The sequence below is a fragment of the Ambystoma mexicanum genome, chromosome 9, assembly GCF_040938575.1.
Source record: "Ambystoma mexicanum isolate Mex_15411 chromosome 9, UKY_AmexF1_1, whole genome shotgun sequence".
Taxonomy (NCBI): domain Eukaryota; kingdom Metazoa; phylum Chordata; class Amphibia; order Caudata; family Ambystomatidae; genus Ambystoma; species Ambystoma mexicanum.
Window position 1 is genome coordinate 889,927,349 of NC_090931.1, and position 26,742 is coordinate 889,954,090.

At 45.7% G+C, this 26,742-nt stretch overlaps 1 protein-coding gene across 4 annotated transcripts in view; it reads left to right on the forward strand.

Moving 5' to 3' along the window:
- The window catches only part of TRAF3IP1 (TRAF3 interacting protein 1), a 1,297,461-nt gene that overhangs the window by 394,390 nt on the left and 876,329 nt on the right, over window positions 1-26,742 (forward strand). For all 4 annotated transcript variants that reach the window (XM_069616014.1, XM_069616012.1, XM_069616015.1 and 1 more), the window contains exon 4: window positions 6,308-6,448. In XM_069616014.1, coding sequence (XP_069472115.1) covers window positions 6,308-6,448 — 141 coding nt within the window. The remainder of the gene's footprint in view (window positions 1-6,307; window positions 6,449-26,742) is intronic.

Genomic DNA, 26,742 nt, shown 5'->3' on the forward strand with positions numbered 1-26,742 from the left:
ACTTTAGGTTTCATATTTACTTCTGAGCAAGAATATAGCCTAACTTTTTAATTTGTTCCCTGGTAACTTTGAAATTCCCTTCCTATAGCTCTGCATTCTTTCGCCAATCATTTTTTATTCAGAAAGGCTATGAAATGTATGTTTACTTATGGAACAAGAAATTCCAGCCTATGCGGCTATAAGCCACACGCACCTAACAAAACCGCCAAAGAATAGCTGGCGCTATAGGATCAATAGAGGTGACCCCTGCCGACCTAGGAACAAAAAATGTTTTAAAAACCTACAACCATGCACTGGTGGCACTGAAGTAACTATGCATGGCTAAACTCACTGGAGAATCATACAATAATCCAAGGAACACCCAACAACCCAAGTTCAAATCCTTTCCGGGATCTGGAAAATGGGCCCTCCAAAACCCAAGTACATAGCATCCAGAAAGGACGGCCAGGCCAAGATAACACCACTTACCCCACCGACCAGTTTACCTCTATGAAATACACAACCACGAACCACCAATGCAGACACAGGGTGCTTTCGGGGCTCAGGGCGCCGGCCAAGTAAAGGGGCCACACACTGATAACCGCAAACACTCATTCCTACCAATATGCACACACTCCACTTTACATCAACAAACAATAGAATGCAGCTATTCCCCTCTATCAATTTGGCCTAGCTGCACACATAACCACATCACTCATAGAACACCTCATCGGCCTGGTAGAAAGCCGCTATACCCCGCAAAACAATCGGCCTCGCAGCACACTTAATCTCCTACGCATGCCCCTGGGCAGCCAGAATGCAGACTTGGAGACCACCCCCCTTGCTGCACACATTGCACTGATCCCTCACATCCACCACACAACTCTGCACTGCAGCCAACCCACGCAAACCACTCTGGCTGCCCACATACCAAGTGCACCCAAGCACTATAGGCTATACTACTCTCTACTGATACGGACCACGGTCCCCGAGGGCATTTAACCTACAGCGCTTTGAAATCATTCCAATGGTACATAAGACGCTATACAAAAGAACAACATAACATGTTTGAGTCTCCACACTAGGATGGCTTGGGGGGCAGGGGGGTGACGAGCAGTGCGTAAATCCTGCACCAAATTATATTATGGTATATAAAGCGGCCCTATTTTTTGAGATGTTGTTCTTTCAATATTGCTTCTATCGGTACAGAAATACAGACACTAAAAATCTGCATGTACCTCAAATCGATAAAGCACTTGTTTTCATTTACGCAGTAAATACAATCTTTGACATTAGGTGCAACAGTACCCAGTGCGACTCATCGCTCAGAACGTAACCTTTGTGTCCATTATCTGACCATTAATGTGGCATATTTGGAGCTGAGACAGTTGATAATGCAAAGTTGGTAAATTCCTTTGGCAAGGTCTGTTTTCCAAACTGGGACCCTAGCGATAGTTAATTGGCCCTGTGTGTCAAGTATCTCCTACAAAGTAAATGCAGTCTAAGCCAGCCCTAGTCAGTGCTGGTGTGCCGACTACAAATGAGATGTAGAGATCCTGACCCTTTCCTCTCTCATTACTTTCCTAAATTCTACAATGTAAGTGGATACCTAATGGGGGTCGGTGTAGGTCTTTAATTGTACCGCCTCCAGTGTGTATGTCTTATAAAAGAAAACAAATTTGCCTGAAATAATCAGACAAGGAATTAAAATAACTTAAAAAGCTAGTTTCCTATTCAACAATTTAGTTGATTAGTTGTAAATAGCTATGATATTTTTCTTTAGACTAGCCTTTTCATTTCATATGTGTGGTATCGGAGCCTGGGTTATCAGTCCAGAGCTACTTCAGAAGGAGTCAACCGGTTTCAGCGGGATTAGTCTTTAGCCGCTTTCTTCAGGACAAATACGTTGGGATTGTACTATTCTATATACAGTCGCCAAATCATGAAGGTTTGAGAGGATATCTTCGGGTATCCACAGAGCTAATAGATTGTTCCCTTGGTCCTGGGTGCCCAGCATAAAGAGATGTGAACTAAGTACCCATTGTCAGAAGCACTTTTAGACTGATGGCAGTTTCCATTTGTCTTTCTTGTCTTTTTAACCCCATAGGACCAAGGGAAAAACCTATTAGCTCTGTTTCCTTGGAAGTGCTCTGACCATTTTTGGGGTTAATCCCAACATAGACCATTCCGCGGGGGGGAATCCTAATTGGCAAGCCAAAGGAATGGAAACCGCTTGTGTAGCAATAACGAGCAGTCAAAGAGGGGTGATGACTGCTTTTAAAGTACAAACAGGGTCCTGTGATCCAACAACAGTATTAGCAGCGCCCCTCACCAATTCACCAGTTGACCCTTTTATCTTCACTTCCACCAATGAACGCTGCTCTGAGAAGTGGCATCTCGAGCTCTCAGAAAAACTACCCCAGTTGAAGTGTTCTCACACTCCTGTTCCTGTTGCTCCAGCTACAAACATTGCAACCACCAGCCCAGAGCCAATAACAGCCCCCAGTACAGTGAATATAACATTCAGTTCTCTTGGCATAGATTCACAAGAAAATAGGCCCCTGTCACGAAGGATTTGCCCGCCTATTACCACAAAAGCTTTTACCTGCCAAATATCTGATGTACGTGATCCATCAATTGGTAAAGTGCACCCACGGGAGGTCAACTCATCTTGCCCATTCTAAGTGGAAAAATTGTTCTCCCCCGTGTTGGCTCCTATCACTAAGGAAACCGCTCAGGGTTGCAATTGCTAATTGGTTCTGTCTGAACTGGCAACCTTAGAGAAACTATCACTACTGATTCTAGAAAATGGCAGAGGAGCATGAAAAGGCACTCCAGTGGGCCTACACCCAAGTACTGACATTACTAACAGTGGTCCTGTGACACCAGCGAAGGAACACTGCAATGCCCCCACTCTGGGCGCGGCCCAGCTTACCAAGACTGTTTCCATTGAGGTGGTGTCCGCAAAGGGGCACCAGGGACAAGTTGACGTTGGTACTAGACCCATACCTAGCCTCACTCGGGGAGGAATTGTCCTTATACCCCGCCGGAGATTGCATGCGGAGCTGGTTTAAAGGGACCAGCCTTGCTTGCGGGGTGAAAAGCGGAGGGGGGAGGGCACAGAAGGGGTGCATAGAGCACTCCCTGTCCTGCCAGCGCATAGTGCTTTAAATTCTTAGAGGGTGACCAAAAGTTTGTGAGTGGTATTCATGCATAGGGTCCCCAAAGATACTAGCGACAAAGCTGAATCTAGACATTCCCTCACAAACAAATGTACGCATTGGCTGAGGTCAGTATACGGATGTCTTTCATTGACTAGGGAGGATATCAAGCTCCAGAAGACTATCCTATGGGGAGAGTTGTCCTCATGATCTCATCCGTTTAGAATTGAGGGACCCAAGAATAATCACTGACCTATTAAGAATCTGCTTGCGACGACACCCAATGCCTAGTAGCCAGATCACAATTAGTGCTTCCCCCTCTTTGAACATAGACCAGCTTGTAGGATTTATCCCCCATTGGGTATTGTTCCTAGTTTCCGATGCTTTCAGGAGCCAACATAGTCCCTCTGGGCACACAACCACTGGGTCTTCCTAAAGGATGTAGAAGCACGAACCCAAAATTACAAACTTTGCTTCCTACTTGGTGATGCAGCTGTGCACAAATCTACCCGGGACTGGGTATTGTCCCGAGGGTTGCTTGAGACATGGGGTCCCGCTTGGTTCCTTTTAATATTTGGTGATGATTTGCGTATTTATTTTTGAAGATGTATGTGTGTACTTTAATGTCATATGGCTGAATAAAGTTAAATGATGATGGTATACAAACAAATTACAACTTTTCCTAAATCTTTTTTTTTTTTTTTTTTTTTTTTTAATTCGAGCCAATGCGCTTGCATGTTTGGCTATCACTCACCCAACACGCTACTTCATAACCTGTGCTGACTGCAGCACTCCTCTAGATCTCAGCGCTGTTACACAGCTGCACATTGATCTCTAGTAATTGCCTTCAACACTGCCATTGTCAGCAAACAGAACGCATTTGGAGAAAAATGTAGGAGACCCTCTGCCCTTCTAGTGTGAAACCTGCCACTAAAAGCTGTAAAATTGCAATTTTTTTTAAATTAAAACTAAATATTTGCAGAACAAAATTCAAACTTCTAGTAACAAACCCAGAGAACTCTTCTCTTCTGTCATCAATTTCCTCCAGCCCAACTGCCATTACACCATCTGTGAACTTTTAATGAACTTTTTATTAACAAAATTGTAAATATTCAGGATAGTCAGCCAGACAGTCAGTCAGCGTCTGATTTGACCACAACGCCCTGTATCGCTACTGTGCCTCCACAATTTCACTTTAGCCAAGTCTCCCAGGAGAATATTACCTTCATGATACAGAATCTGTAACACACTAATGATGCGGTTTTTGTTTTTCCTGATTGCACAGCACGAATGCATGCCGAAGACCTGGCCCCCTTTATGACTACATTGATCAATCACTCACTGGTACAAGGCGTAGTTCAAGCTGATCTTAAATGCTCTACAGTGTCACCCTTGTTGAAAGAGACAACACTTGAACCAAATGACCTACATAACTACTGCCCAGTTGCAGGCCTCCCCTGGCCAGTAAAATGTTTTGAGACAGTGGTAACTAATCAGTTCTAAGAACGCATTGAAAATATTCACCTCCCTTGAACACATGTCATAACTGTGATAGCTGCCTCACCCATGCACCTCATTCCCAAGACCTATGATATCCCCAATGAATTTTCAACCAAACCAGTTTAGTAGATAATCAATGCTGCAGCTGCTTTATTCACAAGAGTTACCTTACTGGTGGTCCGTATTTGACGGTCTAGCCACAGGAGCTACACTCAACTGGCGCCTGACTGTGTCTTCCGACCAGTATCCTCATTCCCACCTAGCAGCACATGAATTTCATAGTTTCTAACCATTTGCCTTTCCTCTTTTGGCAACGGCCAGTTACGTCGCATCCTGTAAACTTGTACTAGCAAGCTTTGCTTCCCTAACTTTTCTTACAATGATGAATGTCTTGCCCATCAATTGTCTTGCAACTGCACATTTTTCCCATGTCTGCTCCCTCTTTCAATCCTACACCCCAGACTTCCCCAAGGTCATGTACCCTGTTGTGCCAAATGCTTCAGTCACTATCCCATCCAGACTGCTGGACCCTTTTGTATCTGACAGCGCATGAGTCCTTCGATACACCAGGTTAACAGTGCTGTGGTGCCTATGGAATATGAAGGATATTTTAATGCAACAAAACAGTTAAATGATAGTACATGTATCACCTTTGTCTTCTATGGTGTGAGTGGGTGGGTCCTAACCCGACCACCAATGCAAGAATAAAGATGGCTTCTCCCTATGCTCACCTCTTCTTATTTAGGCCCTGGATCCCACCTCTTTCTAGGTTTCTCCTTTGCATCCAGAGGCTTCTCGGTCTCCCCACTGAACCCCCTTTTCAGGCCCTTCCCTTACTTTGCCTTCCTTATTGTTGTGCTTTCAGGGGATGAGGTGTCTAGGGGATTGGATGAGGTGTCTAGGGGGTTGGATGAGGTGTCTAGGGGGTTGGATGAGGTGTCCCCACTCGGTGTCCAGAACACCAAGACCTTTGCTGCCCCTGGCCTTTGAGGACACATAGGCATAACAAAGTAAGATGAACTAATGGGGACTGGATTCAATTAGATCTGTCAGACCAAAGATACCTTGTATTATGTGACGACCTGCAAAAAACACACCCTTACGCTGAAAGGCACCCGGACCTCTTGATCAGGATCTGGAATAACTGGGTGATCGATAAATGATTAGATGAGCAACAGGGGATTAAACCTGAACTCTGAAAAGAGAGGTATTGTTGGTTGATGGCAGTGATTAGTTCTGGAACTCCTCTCTCATGGCCAGTGAGATATTTATTGTGTTCATTCCATAGTCCTGCAACGGTAGTAAAATAAATTGGGCTTCAGTGTAGCCTCTACTTTACCCTTTATGCCCAGGGTAAGAATGATGGCCATCATTTGCAACTTCTTCCAACTAAAAATAACACACTTTCCTTTTGGTTTTTTGACTACATTTTCAATAGGGACGGCTGCTAATATTTCAGCCCGGCTTGGATTTATGGAACTGGTAGTGTGAGAATCCTTACATACCTGCTTCTGAAGGAGTCTGATCCAGACATTATGAAATGTAATAAACTAAGAAGGTGACTCAAGATTGTAATGAATGAATGCATGCATCCTGATGCAGAGTTCTAGGGACAGTTCCTGGATTTTCTCTTATTGTTGGTTGGTATGTTTTCCTTTCACCTGCAGTTGTCCAGTGAAGATGCTGTGAGGAAGGTTTTAGCTGGTGAGAAATCTGATCCAAAAGGAAAGCTTTCAACTTCCAAATCTCAGGATAAAGAAAACCGGGAGTCCAAAGAGGATGAACGGAAGAGTCAGAAAGACAGAGAGGTGAGTTCTGGTGTCCTCTTCAGGGACTGGGGGGTGGGATTATTTTCATGGGGAAGAAAAGTTGGTCATTGGCTGTCTTTTGGGGCAAAGAGGTGCTGTTGACGGAGGAATGATTACAGCTGGCCATTTTCTGGAATATACTTGCTTGACATATATGCACGATGTCAAAGTGGTCCAGCAATAACTGGGTGTGATCTGACTGAGAAAAGGGGATTTGCATATTATATAGGAACAATGCAGTGTAAATGGGTCCATCCTCCAAGGGTAGAGGGTCATGTAGCATACCTCTTGGTGCTCCAACTTGAGGTTTGCCTACAGTCTTCTGTCTTAGTTGTTGAGCCATGTGGGATGCTGTCCAAAATTCCCACTAAGACCTTCCTTTCGGAACACCTGCTGTGCTATTCTTTCTAGTTCGAAATTGGACATTCAACCACACTGGGAATAATTCGAACTATTTCCCGCTAGAATAACATGAGCACAAGTCTGCAGAAATGGCAGGAAATCTTGATTGTTGACACTGACAACTTTGAAAAAGTACAAAGTAAAATAATCTGTTTGAGCCAAGTCACACATGTTACAACTTCACCTAGTAACCATCACTGGAGTTCACCTCCAGCATCAGCAAGGCATTGTGGCCAAATGTTCTGCATCAAAAAGCTTGCATGTGGCCTAGTTTGCATACCACCAGTCCCTTAGTGATGTGGCTCTGAACTGGACTTCCAGTGATGGGTTAGTAGGTGATGGTGTGGCATGTGTGATTGTCTCAGATGGATTAATCTACTTTCACATTTCAGTTTATAGAAACCCAACAGAACTTCTGTTTACCAGAGCATCCAATAGATTGCAGGGTCATGCACAGCATGTGACTTTGCAACAGCTTCATGCTATAAAACCCCTGTTTATAGGAAAAAACTGCAGATGCTCCCACAAATTAAAAAACAACATAATTATAATTATATTCTTTCTCTGGCTGTATGTGCACCTGAAAAGACCAGAAATGTTAACTGCAGCCACACTTTCTGTATTCCCAATTCTTTTTTATGCCACTTGTGGTAACTGATGTAAAACCTTTTTTCTGAAGAATGGGTTTATGCTGATTAAACCAAGTCTGCATTTGCACTTTGATATGAAGTTGTTCATGCCAAAGAAGCTGAAAAATTTGTAAATTTGTAAGATAAAAATTGTCACGAAGCAGCCGTTTATGCTTCAACCTCTTATCTTTGCATTTCTTTAAGTGATGGCATCATAATGTCCCTTGTCTGTTTGTCGTACTTCTTTTCCTAAATAATTGTTCCCATCTTATCAGCTATTGAACAGTTTTGTGACTCAATTTTTGAAAAGCTTCTCTACTTTTAATGGCTCAGTTACACTAATAACAACCATTTTAAAACTTGGGGCAATAAACCAGTTCTATATATGGTGTTGTGTGATCCAGAAAAATTGTGTATTAAAATTAAAGAAGCAGTCAGTTTGTATTAGATTATTTGCCATGGTTGCCATTATTCTTATATCCATGAATGCTCCCTCTCATTCACACCTGCTCCTGGCAAGATAAATGCACCAAATGCTCTCCTGTGCCACAGGCTCTTTCCCTCTATGCCTCAAGCACTCCCTTGGGCACCCTCTCTTAAAAAAAGCTGTCTGCTGACCTCTCCTGTCCGGCTAACTATAGCCCGATTTCACTACCCCCTTCCTGGGCAAACTCTAGGAGCTGCTGGTTCTCCCCCTAACTGACCCTCCACACTGATCTTGTTGGTTGCCTTCATGACCCTCAATCTGGATTCCGGGCATCCAGAGTCACAAACTGCTCTCCTGAACACCTGTGAAACTATGCTCGTAAATCTCGACTCAAACTCCACCGCTTTTCTCATTCTACTTGATCTCTCCTCTGCCTTTGACACGGTCAACCATTCCATCCTCATATAAAATGACTGTGATGCCCTCGGCATCACTGACCGGGCACTGGATTGGCTGACCTCTTTCCTCACTAACAGCCCTTCCCAGTTGCAATTCGGCCCTATCTCCTCCATGACCTTTCTCTCTACCTGTCGCGTCCCCCAGGGCTCTATCCTATCGCCACGACTCTTCAGCATCTATCTTGCCCATATGATTTCCTCCTTCTCTCCTAATTTCCAGTGTTATGCTGATGACACACAGCTTTTCTTCAAATTTCCCTCTACTACCTCCTCTCTGATCCCTGACTGTCCACCATTCAGGCATGGTGTGCAGATAATGATCTCTGCCTTAATGGCAGTAAAACAGAGATCCTTCTGATTGGGGTACCTCCTACTCTCTGGCCACCCTCTTTAGGCATAGCTCCCAACCTTTTTTGTCAGCATGGCGGGTGAAAACACCCTATTTTCTTTTTGGCGGGTGAGAGGCCCATAGAAGTGAATGGGCGTATGAAAGACTTGGCGGGTGATTCATCTGCTTTCAAGGCGGGTGACACCCGCCAAAAGCGGGTGAGTTGAGAGCTATGTCTTTAGGCCCTCTATCTAATCCATCCTGTGAGGCCAAAAACCTTGGGGTCATTTTCAATTCCGCTCTCTCCTTCATCCCTCACATCATGGGCCTTACTACAAGGCCCACTTCCAGCTCCACTTCCTCAGAGGCATTCTTCCTTTCCTCACCTTCCCCCAGAAGCTCAGTGTCTCCAGAGCTCTGGTCCGCTCCAGGCTGGACTACTGCAACAGCCTCTTTTGAATGTATTGTTTTCTCTCACGTATTCTTCATCTTATGATATCTCCAATAGCCAGCTTCAGCTGCTTTGGATTTTTTTTTTTTTTGGCGCTCGTCTCGATGTCCCTTGAGGGTGATGTCATCGAAGGTATTTATAGCAGGTGCAGCGCCTGTTAGCTTCAGTTCTGTTTTTCCGAGTAAGCCTTCGATTCATGAACTATGGCACACTTCAGATATTACTTTGAGAATTATCAAAAAATGTCTGACTCCGACGACTCCGAAGACCGGATTTAAAAAATGCCAAGACTGCGACACCAAGATATTGCTGACCCACATTGAGTATGCTTGTGGTGTCTCAGTGTGGAGCACAAGACCTCGGCCTGTCTGAAGTGTCAGTCGATGACGGGAAAAGTTCTGAAGGAGCGTAAAGGAAAATTGGCAGTAGGTAGACTCCCCCAAAAAATCCCCTTCGACTACCCCGTCAAAAAGAATTTCTTCCGACGAAGTGAGAGGCGACTCTCCTCGATGGAAGAAGACTAAAAGGTGCAGGTCACTGAGTGGCTTCCACTACTCCTAGTCGAGGAAATCGAAGAAAAGGCATCACAAATCGCCTACTTAGTCATCCTTGTCCGACTCCTCCGCAGAGAGGACTATATCTTGCCCCACTAAAGCCTCTATTCTGGCTGAATGGGAATCATTCAGGCAGGAATTGAGAGCCAGAAACCCTCAAAGCAAGTAGGCCATGCTCCTACAGTGCCTTCTGTAGCCGGTAAGGAAAGGGCTTGAGCCAAATCCTGCGTGCCCTCTAGCCCGGAGACGAAGGCCAGATTCTCATCGAGAGCCGTCGAGGCCTCGACACAAGTCATTGAGAAATCCTCCGAGCCATCGAAGTCCGTCATGGGACAAGTTGACGTCGAAGTCATCGATGCCAGCGGCGCCATCCATGTCAAAGACGTCTCCGTCAGTATCTGGCTCGAAACCATCAACGCCTTTGCCAGTAATTCTGAAGTCGTGTACTCTTTTGCCTAGGATGGATTTCTTTAAGTCGCTCACTTCCATTTATGAGGACAATGAACCATCTGATGACAATGATTCACTTCATATCCGAAGAATCTAGGTTACGGGACCTGTGTGAAAATGTAGACGGCCAGTAGAGTGGACACTTCACCAGAGTTGGATTTTAGTAAACCAGAACCAGATGAGCAGGCAGGTGCCCCTTACAGACAATTAATGACCATGCTAGTTGATTATCTGGGATGGAGCAGGCCTGCCCTCCCATTCAAACAGGATGACCTCACGGATATACTGGACATAGGTCCTCAAAGGGATCCTATCCTACCCTTTCATGTCGCTCTACAAAAGTGAGTAAGTGCTAATTGGGAAGTCGGGCAGTCAATATAAATTTGACCCAGAAATATAGGCTGTCAAGTAGTGACCCCAGCTCCTTGTCAAAACAACCTACCCCTGAAAGTTTGGTGGTGCAAGCAGCAACCACTACCTCCAAGCAGGCTGCTTATCCGACCATCCCCCATCCCACCAGTTCGGGATGATAAAAGTATAGACGCCTGGGCAAGGAAAGTCTTTTCTGCTGGGAGCATCGGTCTCAAATCAGCCAACTCTACATGTGCCCTTGCAAAATTCACCTACACTCTATGGACTGTATATCCATGGTGGCTGAACATATTACCCGAAGGGGAGGAAAGAGACTGCTTCTTGGCCATTGTAAAAGATGGCAAAGAGGCCATGTGTGAGTCTCTTAGTCAGGTTTGGATTCTGATGACCGTATCAGCAGAGCCATGGTGGCAAGCACCGTGGTACGCAGGTTTGCGTGGTTAAGGAAGTCTGGATTTGCACCGGACTTGCAGTCTAGACTCCTTAATATGCCTGTTGACGGGTCTCATCTTTTTGTCAGCAATGCTGACGACAGGCTTGAGAAGCTGCAGACATCGAAGGCTGCAGCCAAGTCTGTAGTTGCCGCTATTGGGCTGCCTCAGCCTTTTCACCCCAGTGGACCGTCTTGGAGGGGTAGATCCTTTCGCTAGTACTCCTCAGTTGGAAGAGTGAGAGAAATGGCTGGTCAAAGAGGCCAAAGAAGATTCACTCGTGGTGGACGAGGGAGAGGTGCAAAGCCCGCTCGAGCAGCGGCTTCTGTTCCATCAGCCACTGCTTCAGCCGCCTCAAAATCTCTCTAAGGTCTCGACTCCCGACACCCCAGTGGGAAGCAGACTGCCTCAGCATCCGAAAGATTGGTGGGGTATTAGTTCAGATGCTTGGGTATTGCAAACCGTAGCCCAAGGTTACTGCCTTCCCTTCGTTCAGAGACTCTAGAGTCATCCACCGGGAGCCATTCGTTAAAGGTTTCAGATCCGTTCCTTGTGCAGGAAATTTTGACCCTGCTAGAGAAAGGTGCTATAGAGCAAGTACCTGTAATGGAGAGGAACAAAAGATGGTATTCTCTATATTTCCTAATTCCCCCAAGAAGGACGGAGGACTGAGACCCATTTTGGACTTGAGATATTTGAACAGGTTCCTCAGGAAGAACAGGTTCAAGATGGTCACTCTTTTTCAGATCCTTCAGGCCCTCCTGCTCCAGGATTGGATGGTGTCATTGGACCGTCATGATGCTTATTTCCATGTGCCAATCCATTTCAAGCACAGGAAGTACCGGAGGTTCTCCGTTGGTGGTTCTCATTATCAGTTTTGAGTTCTGCCGTTCAGGCTGATCTGTGCCTGAGGGTTTTCACCAAACTGATGGCGCTGGTGGAAGCGAGTCTCAGGAGAGGGGGGTTCAAGTCTACCCCTACCTGGCCAATTGGCTGATCAGGGCGCGTTTTCCCAAACAAGTCCTGGATCATCTCAGCGTGACCTGCCACTCTCTCCACAGACTGGGATTCTCCCTCCATTACAAGAAGTCCCACATGATACCATCTCAAAAGCTCCAGTTCATCGGGCGGTACTGGATACTTCCTTGGGATAGACCTCACTACCCGAGGTGAGGGCTTAACACATTCTGCATATGGTCACCAAATTTCACAGTGCCCATCGTCTCCCTGCCTTTGACTTCTTGAGGTTGCTCAGCCTCTTGGCATCCTGCATATTCCTGGTGCCAGAGGCTCGTCTGAGAATGAGATCCCTTCAATGGGCTCTCAGGACACAATGGTCTCAATTCTCGGGCAACTTGTTGGATCTACTTCAGGTTCCAAACAGGGTCGCACAGGATCTCCTGTGATGGGCCTGCGAGGACAATATTCTGAAGGGAGAACCTTTTTGCAACCATGGCTGGAGATAACAGTAGTTACGGGTGCCTCACTCACGGGTTAGGGAGCCCACGCCAACAATCTGACAATCAGCGGTCATTGGTCTCCATCGAAGTACACATGAATCATTTGGAGCTGAGAGTAATCGGACTTGCGCTTAGGGCTTTTCTGCCCTCTGTACAGGGAAAGAATGTCCTAATAATGAAGGACAACTCAGTGGCCATGTACTACCTCAACAAGTGAGTAGGTTTAAGGTCACTACCACTGTGCAGAGAGGCAATGCTGCTCTGGTAATGGGCAGTTCAAGGAGGAATATCCCTATTAGCAGCTTACCTAGCCGGAGAGGAGAACACAATGGCGGTCACACAATCTCCCATGAGTTGGAACTAGCTCTGGAAGTCCTTCATGAGATCTTCCACTTTTGGGGAACCCCTCAAGTGGATCTGTTCGCGACCAGTGTCAACCGGAAGTGAGAAATGTACTGCTCCAGGGAATTTCCCCCAAGAGGAGCTCTCTGGGACGCGTTCGCAGTGGACTGGGAGTTTCCACTTCTGTATGTGTTTCCTCCAGTTCTCGACATTCCTCACGTGATCAGAAGGTTGAGAAAGTTTGGGAAATCCATGATCCTAATTGGCCCGGATTGGGCCAGGAGGACGTGGTACTCGGACCTTCTGGACATCTTCTACAAAGAGAGGACCTTCTCTCGCGAGAGGAGGGTCAGGGTTCTCCATCCAGAGGTCAAGACACTCAGCCTTCACACATGGTTTCTGACAGGCTGGGTTATACGGATTGGGATGATGTAACAGAGATTTTACTTTCGTCCAGAAGGCCAGTAACAAAGTCTTTGTACTGCTGCAGTTGGAACAGATTCTGCAGCTGGTGCAGGGATAAGTATGTGACCCTTTGCTATGCAAAACACTGGAGGTGTTAACTTTACTGCTGTACTTGGCTAATCTGAGGCTCCAGGTTGGAACCATGAAAGGTTATTTGTCGGTGCGTTCCATCTTCAAGCGCTAGAGAGGAAACATCATATTTTACAATACCTTTGGTGATACAATTTCTAAAGGGGCGGTTTGGGACCTTAATCTTGTTTTTAAAGTTTCTCATGCGTGCACCATTTGAACCGCTCCATTCACGTTCCTTAAGACTAACATTCAAAACCATCTTGTTGGTAGCGCTAACATCACCCCGTAGGGTGAGTGAGTTTCAGGCACTATCTACTAAACCACCTTTTACAGTCTTTCATAAGGATAAGGTTGTACTTGGGGTCAAACCTCTATTCCTACCTAAGGTCAGATTTTCATTTGGGACTAAAGATACTATTAGCTACTTTCTACCCTACACCTCATCCAGGAAAGGAAGAGGATAGGCTACGAAAGGCTTTGAGTTTCTACATTTCATGGATGTCAAAGTTTTGTTTGGATGACCAACTGTTTATAGGATACACTGGTCATAGGTTGGGACAGGCTGTAATCAAACAGACCTTGTCCAGATTGATTATTTTAGCTATTACGGAAGGCTATAGGCTGGTCAGGATAGATTTCCAACCCCCCCCTACATCCCCCCAGAAGGCTTGAGAGCCCATTCCAATAGGGGAATTCCTACTTCTTCTGCTCTGCAAAGAGGTGTTCCTATAAAAAAACATTTGTGAGGCAGCCACTTGGTCTACAATTCACACTTTTACAAAGCATTATTGCGTTGATTCCACCTTAAGTCAGGATGGAAGCTTTGGGAATGCAGTCCTTCATTCCGTTCAGGACAACCCTCGATTACAAAATTCTTACTCCTGCCTCCAAAACAAACACTGCTTTGGGAGTCTATCAAAAGATGAGGACTACGTGGGAGGACACAATCCATTTGAAGAACAAGTTAGTTACCCCTGGTAACGTTCTTTCGACTAGATATTCCTCACACGTATTCCTCATGGCCCCTCCTAGCCTACCCCGCAGTAGAATTTCCATGTTATTATAGCTTATGCTCCTTCAGAGTCTAGTATGGTCTAATCCGCTTTAATGCGGGTAGTTCTACTTAAGAATGACACGCAAAAACAGAATTGCGGCCAACGGGCGCTGCGCGTGCTATATATACCTTTGATGACATCATCCTCGAGACAGAGACCTTTGAGGGACATTGAGTCGACTGCATCAACACACAGCGCCCTCTGCCAAAAATAAATTTCCGAAGCATGGATATTGGAGCTATCCTGGGGTACGTAACTTGTTGGTCCCACTCTCCGTCTTTCCTCCCTAAGCCCCCTCCAGCTAATCCATACTAGGCCTGATAGCCCTGTCTTTGACCTCAAGCCCTGGGACCGTATCTCTCCAGCCCTAAAATCTCTCCACTATGTAAGGGAGGCATGGAATCACAAGTAGGACACTGACACAAGGTAAAGTTTGTAAAACCTTCATTGAAGTTTCAATGGGGTTGGAGAAACTCCTACTTTGCCCTATAGCTAAGATGGGAGTAGTCTTGACCCTCAAATAGTAAATAAAACAGTACTAGTTAAGTCTGTCAAATCAAAATGGCCTATACTAACAAAAACCTAATTTGTGTCCTATATCTTGTACAAAAAGTATGAAAAGGAGAATATGTATGCAAAGGAAAGTCAGTGTTCAAATATAAAGTATAAATGTGGCTGAGTCAGCTCTCCTCCCCACGTTGGACAGCACAGAGTAAGGCGATCCCTGTAGGCAAGAGGACACTCTCTAGCTCAGGTTCTCAACACAAAGACAGTTCAAGACTTGGACTGAGGCCTGCCTGGCCTTCCACGTTAAAGTCTTACTTTCCAATTTCCAAAGCACAGTTCACCCAAAAGTTCACGTCGGTCTTCCTCAGCCGGGCTCAGACCTCTCAAAACAAAACACTTGCAGGGGGTTCCCTTCCCCAAGCTTATTTCGCTTCCTTTAGGGGTTCCCTTCCCCTAATTTATTACACCTTCAGTCTACCTCAGTCGGGCTCGGACTGTTTCCATATGACAAAGACTTTCAAATGTGCATGGCTTTTTTTCTATAGACCTCCGCAGTACCACTTCGACTTTCCAGCTTTCAACTCACTCCTATGTTATTTACCCCAGAGCTCCCTGGTCTGGATAGTTCACTGTATTATGCACCAAAATTCAAAGTTCACCTTTTCCTCTCCCCTTTTCTCTGGGTCAATTTCGATCACTTCGCTTTTACAGTGCATTCACTTTATCGCTACAAACTTTTCACCTTTCACTGAGACTTTCGAGTGGGCTACTTCCTTTCGGCTGACCACTCCGTTACTCAGTATCACTGAATAATTTAAAGCTGTTGGTACTTCAAGGTTCATTTGCAGGTCTACCTTTCTTTGCGTCTCATCCACACGCTCGCATTGCAGCCTTCAATTATGCGCTAAAATATTGCCACTTCAATCTTTCTTTAGCACACACTGGTCGCTCACGTCGCATGCGAACTCACCAGCTGTGTGCGTTTCTTTCTCGTCTTTACTGTCTTCCAGTTTACAAGTCAAAATTAGTAACACAGGCTTGGCCTCGCCTCTCCAACTCTGCTGTTCACCCGGGAGGGTTGCTGGCACCCTTGAAACACAATGCAGCTTTCTTGTTTGGGATTTGGCCTTCTCCACGTTTCTTTTGCTGCCTTTTGGAGGCAAGGACCTCCTGCAGGGAACACCTGGGGTTCTCCACGCCTGGCTCTCGTCCCTCGGTCTGTTGCTCTGCTCCAGTAGGTTTGCCTTCGCCTCAGAAGTTCTGCTCTTACTCGTGTTCCACCTTGCTCGGAGTGTCTCTCTCTATGTTCCGCCTTTTATCCTTGTGAGGAGAGCTAATTGGTATCAGATGTATGCACTTCGAGTCAAGTGCAAGACTTTGCCTGACCCAATTAGCGTGACCTGTCCAATGCAATGTATAAGAGTTAGCATTATTACTCTCGGTTGCCCTCTTCCTCGGCCCAGTGTTTGTGTGGAACGGTGGGGGGGGGGGGGAGTTGGGACATCAGAGAATCCTATAAAATAGGAGGGATCATGTATACGGGAAAGGGAGGAATACCGTGGCTCGCCACCGGCTGCCTCACTCTCACTCCCCAAAGACTCCTCACCCAGGTGATCCTCCTGCACTGGTCCACCCACATGGTCCGAATGCAAAGGCGATGATCGTGCCCAGGCCATCAGAGAGAGAGAGAGAGAGAGAGAGAGAGAGAGAGAGAGAGATCCCCGGGAACTAGCAGGTGAGACACACTTTGGTTTCTTACAACTGGCTCCCTGTGGCTGCAAGGATCGAATTCAAGACCCTCTGCATGATCCACAAGGCCTTCTGGGGTCTGGGAGCATGCTATCTCCATCTTTCCCTCCTTAAATACTCACCTACGCTCCTCTAACTCCAACGCCTTGACTTTCAAACACTTCTCCAAGCAGAGAGTTGGGGACAGGTCTCTCTCCTCGGCTGGCGCTCCCCTTGGGAACAGCCTCTCTGCCCCTCACAAACTTGAGGCGGACCTCCTTAAGTTTGAGAAACCGCTAAAAAAACTGCTCAAAACTCTGCTGTTCTCTACCTCTTTCCTTTGTTCCCTTCTCTGCTAATCACCCCACTGCTGCAGTGACTAGTGACCTGATCCTCATGTATCTCACAAGATTCCAGGCCCATCTTCCCAGTCGATACCAGCACCTCCTCTCCCCCCGCCCACCTTCCTGCCCCTCACTGGCACAGCCCTTGCGGGCCCCTGCTTGGCAGCTCTGCATCCCACCCCTGGGAGTCGCCTTGCACTAGCACTTAGCCTGAGGTTCTCCTCCTTGGATTCCCTGATTTATTTTAATTTTATTTGTAGATCGTTATACATACAAAACCTTTACAAATCTGTTCAAAACCCCAAAACGTCACTGGGGTATATTAGCAATGTGCAAAATACAAAAACCTTATGTGCAAAATTAGGCAATGTGCATATATGCTGTGCAAATTATTGCATGTAAAAACAGATAGAATTTCCTAAAACATTGTATATCATTTTCACAATTATAATTCTAAAAGCACATATTCATAATAATTAGTGCAAAGTATCTTGTTTCACAAATCTAGAACTATTGTATTCAATAGATAAGTATTCTAAACGGGACCAATTGGTGATAAATATTTACGTAGGGTAAAATCAGCACGTGGTACATGATTGACAAAACTTGAGCAAAACAACCACGATATATCAGATTCGAATTTTTCTATAGTTGCTGTAATAACAATTTTAGCTAACAATCGAGGAAGAGCCACTATCAAAGTTTTTTTTTTCTCCCCACATACACCTAGACCACAACAATTTGCTAGCAAAAGTGGTATCCCCAACATTATCCTTACCAAGTGAAGTTATTCTTACACCATCAAAGTAGGAACAGTAAAGGACTAAATGTTTGAACGTTTCCAGACCAGTGGTCATTTAACAAAATCGACACAATTCATCGTCGGATTTCCCATCATTTTTTTGCCAGTGATGAATGCGCTAGTAAGTATGAAACTGATTTAGTTTGAATTGTAAATATAAAGCATGCGCTTTATCACACGGGAACCACAGCAAGTACTTTGCTCGAGGCTTTCTATTTTTTGGAAAGCATACATATTCTTTGTATGACTTTTAGGTGTTATTAGTTTCAATAGTACATAGCCAATTATGCTGAAAGTGTTTCTTTTTGATGTGGTAAGCTACGACACTGCTTACATTGATTCTACTTAGTAGACCCTGCCTCTTCCCTTCAAATTTTACAAGGGACTTTGGGTTGGTCTCTTTTAACATGTGCCCAAATCCTGGAACAATGAGTTACGATGCGGATTTACCATTTTTGCGTACATGGCTAATTTGCGCCATTGGAACTTAGATGACAAAGAGCTCAACCCTAGCTCGTGCCGTATTATGGAATTGGGCACAGCAAAAGTTCTCCAGCATGGGGTCTGGCATGGATTCACATGCTCATGAATATTCCCCGTCGTCAGGCTGGAAATCCTCGGTAAAGAAAAAATCAATTTCAGTTTCGTTTCTGAACTTTCTTTCTCCTAATAACTAATCACTGGTCTCTGGGTCATACTGCCCCCAGCCAATGACTGCCCTCTACCTAAGCCCCTCCCGTGGGACCGGACCTCCTCGAACTTCCAGCGCCCCCCCTTTTTTCCACCAGGGTTCTCACGGGGGTCTTATCGATGGGCTGAAAAGAGGATTCCCTCTGCAGTGGCAGGGAAACTCTGGGCCCTGAGGTCGCCTCCACAGGCTTCGCCAGGGCCGCCACAACTCCCTTGATAGAGGCCTTAGCCGGGTGAATCAAGGCCTTTACGACTTTAGGCGCGCTTGAGGCCTTCACCTTGGGGGGAGGGTCACCGCCTTGCTCCCCCTCGGCTTTCTCCATTGGGATCGACCGGGGCCTCTCCAGAAGCTTACCCGGGTTCTCCAATTTCCTCTTCCCCGAGCCAGAGCGTTGGCTTGTGGTTGATGGCGTCGGTGAAAGTGCGTCCTGCCTGGCAGCCGTGGAGCCCGACCGTTTGGCGCTCCCTGTGCCCGCAGACTAGCAGTGCTTTGCCTTTTGTTGGGGCCCCGTCACCGGAGCGCCCTTAAAGGACTTAGAAGACTGCTCAGACCTCTTCTTCTCACCTACCGCTGGCCTCTTCCCTTCCAGCCAATTGCTGAGGCGGATACGCCGATCCTTCATGGTCCACTCCAACATGTTCTTGCAAAACGCACAGTCCTTCTCCACGTGCGTTTTGTCTTCGTGAAGGCAGTAGAGGCATCTAGAATGCTTGTCCTCCTTGAAGACATTCTGCAATCCGCATCCAGGGCAGTTTCTGAACAGCTTGGATTCGGGCGTTGAGCTTCCTTTGTCCTGAGCCATGTCCACGGGGTAGGCCTCAAGGTCTTCTGGAATCCTCCAAGAAGCGTAACTCGCCGAAAACTTCTCCCTTGAGGGGCGTAGAAAATTCCAAAACGGGTCCCTGTTGATCGGAAGTAGAAACGGTGGCGCATGAGGCTCGATTGACCGAAAAAAATTAGATTAAGCTCTTTGAAAAATCGCAAAATGCAGTAAAAGCTCGAGAGCTATAGCACGAGGACTCCCAACACTTGAACGTGCGGTAAAAATCTGAGGATGGCTGCCAGAGGAGGGGCTTAGGTAGCAGGCAGTCATTGGCTGGGGGCAGTATGACCCAGAGACCAGTGATTGGTTATTGGGAGAAAGACAGTTCAGAAACAAAACTGAAACTGATTTTTTTCTTCACCGAGGATTCCCGGCCTGACGAAGGGGAATATTCATGAGCATGTGAATCCATGCCAGACCCATGCTGGAGAACAACAGTTACAGGTAAGTAGTCCCAAGGTCTGCTTCCATATCATTCCCCGGACTTTATCAAGAATGAGATCAAGGTCCAGCAGGCAGTTGTCTAAACCATAGAGCAGAATCGGTTCAACCCTTAAAATGTAAAAGTCAATATTTTGCAACATCAAGTACTTGCTGTGCCTTCCAAATATGAGTTTCATTAATGACAACAGCGGTTTCGTCTTCTGTTTAATATTGCTAGCCAACAAGGTTAATGATACATTATCAGAAATATTATAGCCCAAATAACATAAAGAATAAGTCTACTCGATCATTGTGTCTAACAACTTCCATTTAAAATGTTTGCATCTTTTCCTATTAGCAAAAATCATTATACTGGACTTTGAGGGATTTGCCTGAAGGTTATGTTTAGTGGCATATTCTGCAAATAAGTTGAGTTTATCTGGTAAACCATAAGGAGTCCTATCAAATAGGATCAAGTCATTGGCAAACCCCAAACAATGCAGACAGAGTTTGCCAATCCTTATCGCATAGATGCTATCCTCTAGCCAAATTTTATTCAAATTGCATAGGTGCAGATTAAATAATGTGGATGCAAGGTTTCACCCCTGTTTCCACTTTATGAAAGTGGATATAGGCAAAGTGAGCGAACCCTCTTGATTTATATGTATCTGAAAACTAGTACTCTGATGCAACATATTGATTAAATGAATCAAGTGGGCAGGCCCTCCCAACCTCAATTTTTTTCTTCACCATACATTTCTAATGACACAATCAAAGACCGCTGTCATGTCCAAGGAAGCCATGTAAATGAGACCGGACTCTGGTAAATTGGACTTTTCTAACATATGGGCAAGGATGGTGGCATTGAGAGAGGTTCCCACAGATTTACGAAAACCCACCTGAAATCTGGACATGTCATGTGTATAACTATATTGTTCAAGTTGTTGTAAGATGAGTATTGAAGAAACCTTTGAAGAAGCGTCCATTAGGGCAATATGCCTAAAATTAGCTGGATCACTGGGAGTACCTTTTTTATAAATCGGAATTATGATGGCTGAAAGCCAAGATATCGGAACTTGGTTTGACTGAAAAATGTAATCAAACTTGGCTTTTAAAAGGGAAGCCCAAAAATATGAGTCTGCTTTCAATACACAAGATGGAATGCCATCTGGTCCAGCTGCTTTTGAAAATGTTAGTTTCTCTTTTGCCCATTGGAAATGGGCTTCCCTTAGCATCCCTGGGCCCTCCACCAGCACTTGGCCACTCCTCTGCACCCCAGCCTTCCTCCTATCGCCTGCACTTCTCCTCACTGCAATACCACAAGGCCTAGTAGGACCATGACTGTATTTTACTGTTTTTGCTATTTTTATTTTTCCCCTGTTCCCTTCCCCTTTAGCCTTATAGTGCTTTGAAACACAATTCAGTTGTATAAGCGCCTAACAAATGCTCAATAAAATAAGCAAATCAAATAAAGATGCAGTAATGGAACTTAGAATCAAGAACATAGATATGCAAACACTTAGTCATGCACCCTGGATCCTATGCTCCTCTCTGTGAAAGGGTCCCCTGCATACTCCAACCACCAGGTCCAGATTTTCGTCCTAGCCGTTGGGGGGCAGAGGGGGATCTGCTCCCTTCGTCCTTTTGAGTGTCTCCTTTTGTGTTATTTTTGAGACATTTTTTATTTATTTTTTATATTTGAATTTTTTTGTCGTGATAGGCTTTGTCTCTAGCGGTGTGCTTTTTTTTTTTTTTTTAAATAGTGATTCAGTTTCTGAAAACCTTTTTTATTAAAAACCATTTGCTAATGCTTTCTGAAAATTCCTCCTTAATCTCAGGGGTGGATGCCATTGTCCCCTGTTTCAAGACGTGTATACACTGTGCGTGCCCTTTTTCGACTGCTGATCCATACAGGGCCTGCATTGCTTGCCTCTGGCACCTACATCGTCTACACTTCTGCACTGTGCTGGAATCATGTCAAGGTCCCCATTGAGTCGCCTCTATTCAAGCCAAGGGAAGACATCCAGGTCTCGAGTCCACAATCCCCTTCATCCTTGGCAAACGCTTGACTGACTTTGGTCGCGGAGTGTCTGTGTGGTCTCTGATGCGGCTGAGGAAGGCGCTGTCAGTACTGGACAGGAAGTTGCTCCTCCAATTTGTGTGATTCCTGGGGCACCATTTAAGGGCTGTCAACTCTGGCCCTGCCAACATGCGGGTAATCTTTGTGCTTTCTTAGGCAGCATAGTGGCATACGGCAAATGATAACCAACTAAAATGATCACCATAAGAAAATAGTTATGGAAAAATGTTTGTCCATAGGCCTTTATTATTTACAACAGTGTATAAAAAAAACAACAATCAGATGTGTGCTTTTGTGCACTACGAGGTTAGGAGCAGGTATGCCCTTTTGCACCAGCGTTACTGATTGCAGTGCAAAGGCCCATTTAAGTGGATCCTTTGGCCATTCTGGCTCGTGCCTTTTCTTTTTGTGCTGAGGGCAGCCTCCTTCTTGACCCATGCTGTCAAATCATCATCACCCCAAGACTTCTCAGACAACATTTGTTGTTTGAGAACAAAGTCTGTTGTTTTCTTTCCCAGTAGCCAAAATGCAGTGGCCTGAATTTTTCTCCTGTTTGTTTTGTAGGGCGTGGCTGACACTGGGGGTGGGAGGAGGGTTATGACGTGGGCACCTACTGGCAAAGCCCCCCCCCGTGATCTGTCTTGCCCCTGCCACACTCCCCCTAAAACCTGTGGCTTCTAGGTACATGCCCTGGGGCATTACGTTTTACATGGAAAATGTGCACGTTGTGATCTCCATCCCTTTGGTGTCAGAAAACCTTTTCCTCCCGGACAAAGCTATTGTGGTACCGAAGAGGGGCACTAAGACCTCTGCTCTGTACTGGTGAAGAAGGCCATGTGGTTGTTCGGGCTTCAACTCTGAAGTGGCAGGAGTGTGATCTGCACTTCCTCCATAAACCTGACCCTTCAGTGCTCTACCAACATACAAGATCCTTTGCATCCTGTTGTCGAGGGCTGAAACTGCTGACACCAGAGTAGCCACAAGAAGAAAGACGACTCCAAACATACCAGGATGACTACTGGTACCGGAGTCCCTGGATTTGAAGAAGAGGCACCACAAGAGCAAACTGGAGTCCAAGAAGCATCACACTTCTTCCTTGTGGTAGACTGCTTCTATGGGCCCAGTACTGAAGAAGGTTTCTCCAATTGATCTGTAGTGCCCAGAAAGTCCTGGAGCTTTGGACCAATGAGTGGATTCTCTTCCTGACCGTATTCCCCCAACCCCTCCGACTCGTGGGTTCCTTCTCACTGGTCCTGTTGCTGTCTCAGCACAAGCATATGGTACCATCATGTTTGGAACCAGTATTCATTGTCCTATCCGATTTATTTTAAATATTCAGCAGCAGTTGCTGGTAACCTTTAGGATAGGGTGTGCCCAAACGCCCTAAGTCTTGGCCTCTGTTGGTGGACTCTTCATGCCCACCCATTACTATTTGCTGTGGAAGAGGGAGTTGCTCCAGCCTCCACGCTGGTCTTATTCGGGCCATCTTTTGTACATCCCGTTGTTGGACAAGTTGCTGGACGATCTTGCACACAAATTCAGGGACAAGGGTCCTCCCTGCCCCCGTTCACTCGCAAGAGTCGATCACCACGGATACCCTCAATACTTGCTCCAGCACCAAATGTGACTGAGGTCCCCCTTAAGGGCACTGATAGAATTGTCAACCTCTTAGCAAGCAGTTCAGGGGTATTCTATTGAAGGACTTCGAGGCTCTAGGTCTTTGCACCCCTGTCTCCTCCTGCAGATGTCTTTAGGTGCCAGTTGTTTTCAAAGATCAAGCCCAGAGAGGCTGACTGTTTATTTCTTGGGAGGCTTAAATTCTTGAATATGCTACAACTACATGGAGGAAGTCTGTCGGACCGTGCCTTGTCTAAATGTTTAAACACTAAATGCAGATCTCTAAGGGTAAGGTTTTCTTTGTACATAGCACTTTATCTGCTCAGTCGGCTGTAGTTTTAGCTGACTTGAGTAAGGGGACCGGCCTTACAGATTTGGCTCCCTTGATAAAGACAGAAGGGCTTGGGACACACTGTGAAAAAAGGTTTGCCAAAATCCTGGATTACTTTTCAGACTTGTCAGCTGCATCTCAGTTTTGTCTTAATTTCTTGACGAATTTGACGAAGTTTGCAGAACTTCTACCTTAGGAGACCTCCAGAGGAATTTGCTTTTTTTTTGAGGCTGGCAAAATAAATCTCCCCCCCCCAAAAGCTTTTAGTTGGTAGGGATGTAACTGTGGCCAAAGGGATATCCCAAGGGGTCAGAATGCAGCACCATGCCTACTTGAAAGCTTCTAATTTGACTGACATATAACACAAGGTCCTTGACCTCCCCTTTAATGGAAAAATGCTTTTTGCTTGGAACACTGATGAAGTGTTGCAGCAGTGCAAGCCTGACTTGGAAACGGTCTGATCGCGATCATCCGTTTCGGTGATAGCTAAGACTTTTGGGCTGCTTCACATTTTTTTCATAGCTTTAAGGCAGACAGCTGGCAAAATCGAAATTGTCAGTGTTGCCAAGAAGAAGTGCTTCAAGACTAGGAATAAGCCCACGACCACAGTGTCATCTGATCAAGCCGAGCCTTTGGCCTGACAACCCCCAAGTTGGCTCTGCCCGAGCCTTCTATTACTGTTGCACCTTTTCTTTGCCATTAGGGGGCTACTAAGGCATCAGTTACAGCAACAGTGGGATGTTACAAAAGACAAGTCAGTTGTCTGCATAATAAGTCTGGGTTACTCTCTGATGCTCCAGCCCACTCTGCCAGCGTTGCCTCCTAGATACCAGCATGTGACCCTCAAACGCCTCTACATGATTCATAAATTATTTCTGGATGTCATTGAGGGCTTCCCGGAACACCAACAGGGCTGCAGATTTTACTTCAAATTCCTTAAAAAATCTGGGAGAATAAGACACATTCTAGATTTGTAATTGTTTTAAATTCCTGCTGTTTGATACCTTAGATATAGTGAATGTTCCTGACATCTTGGAATGTCTTGAAGAAGGGGATTGGTTGGCATTGCTTGATCCTCAGGATGCCCACTTCCACATTCCAGTCGGGAAAGACCGTTGGAAACTCCTGAGGTACACAATGGGACACCAACCTTATCAGTACAGATGTTTCACATTGGCCTGAACAGCACCCCTTGGTGTTTCACAAAGGTCCTCGCGTTGGATAAAGCCCACATCATGGTTTCAAGAGATTCACTGGATGACTCACTGATTACAGCCTCTTAAAAAGACCCAGACTCTGCAGACCTGAATTTTCAGTCGATCATAAAGTCTTACTGGTCTCTGATAGAGAGGATTCAGTTGCTCAAGACAATCCTCAACACTTCACTGGGGTTAGCATTTCTTTCCTTGGAGAGGATTGTCTCCATCAAGGAGACCATCAAGGACTTCCAGTCAAGAACCTTTACTAAGGTGTTCTGATTTAAAAAGATCCTAGGCCTTATGTCCTCTTGCATCCATATCTGCACAGCTCAGGATGCAGCAAGTCCAGTTTCAGTTGTCTGAATAGTGAGATCAGCGCTGCAAGTGTTAACACAAGCTTTTGGGTGTCTCGCTGCAGTTGCTTCAGACCAGTCTGTGAGAAACCGAGGTCCCTTCTGGAGTCTGCAACTTCAGATCTATCTGACGACCGATGTTTCAGAGCTTGGTTAGGAGATCTAATTGTAGTGCTTTGCAGGTGCATAACCTTTGGTCTGCACCACCCAGACCATTCTGTAGATGAAAGCTTCTGGGTCCTTACTAGTGTGACCCTGGTTGCCAGTCATCGCAGATTGCCACTGCATGCATGACTTAAAATGTCCTCAATGAAATATTGGAGCAGCCATATCCTATGTACACTTCCTCTGATTGAGAGGCTCACTGCAATACACAAAAAGCAGGCACTGTGTAAGTAGCCTCAGTGGTTGAAGTTGTGCTACCATTTTACAAACGGAAAGTGTAGTGTTAAGTCCAGTGACCAATATTTCTGGGCACTGAAGGGCCATCAGCCTCTGCGTCATCCGCTTTGAAACCTCTCTGAGGCCTTAGCCCACAAGACCTCGCTGGGAAGCAGACTCACTGCATCTGCAAGAATGGCGGGGTATTACTTTAGATGCGTGGGCATTGGAAACAATACCCCAGTGTTACTGGCTCTTCTTTCTAAAAAGGCCTCAGGACCATCCACCGGGAAGCCACTCTTTCAGGGTTCCAGATCTGTTCCCTGTGCAGTAAATATTGAGTCTGCTAGAGAAAGGTGCTATAGAACCAGTACCTGTGACGGAGAGGAACAAAGGGTGGTACTCTCCCTATTTCCTAAACCCCCAAGAAGCACAGAGGATTTAAACCCATCTTGGACTTGAGAAACCTGAAGAAGTTCCTGAGAAATGACAAGTTCAAGATGATTACCCTTTCTCAGATCCTTCAGGCTCTCCAGCTCCAGGACTGGATGGTATCATTAGACCTTCAGGATGCTTACTTTCATGTGCCTATTGTTAGGCAGAGACCTGTGCAGTTCCCTCTGGGACCACTGCAAAAGATTTAAGACTACAGGTGTTTGGCAGTAGACCCACTTGGTAGCAGTCTGTACCACACAGATTCACTTGGTAGCTGTGGCTGAGCAGTCAGACTTCCCTCAAGAAGAGTTAGGCAGTATACAGAGTATTCACAATAGGTCAAGAGAACACAGTAGAACAAGTAAACACTGACCAGGGCTTGGTGTAAAAGAGATAATTATTTAAAACCACATCTAGAAAAACACACAGGCACTAATAGTAAGCAATTCAAAAACACGGTCACTAAAAGGTATACACTCCCTTAAAAGAATATTAGACCCGTCTTAAGTAAAGCCCCACTTATTTTCAGATAGCGGTGAGCGCTTAACGTAGATGGCACTCTAATAATTTGGTTTAAAAGGGAGAGAAAAGCAGAGAACAAGTTGAAACAGATCCCAACACTTTTACCAGAACATAACAAGAGAGGAAGGCAAAGTAAAACCGTGAAGTTAGAGTTCAAGAGGC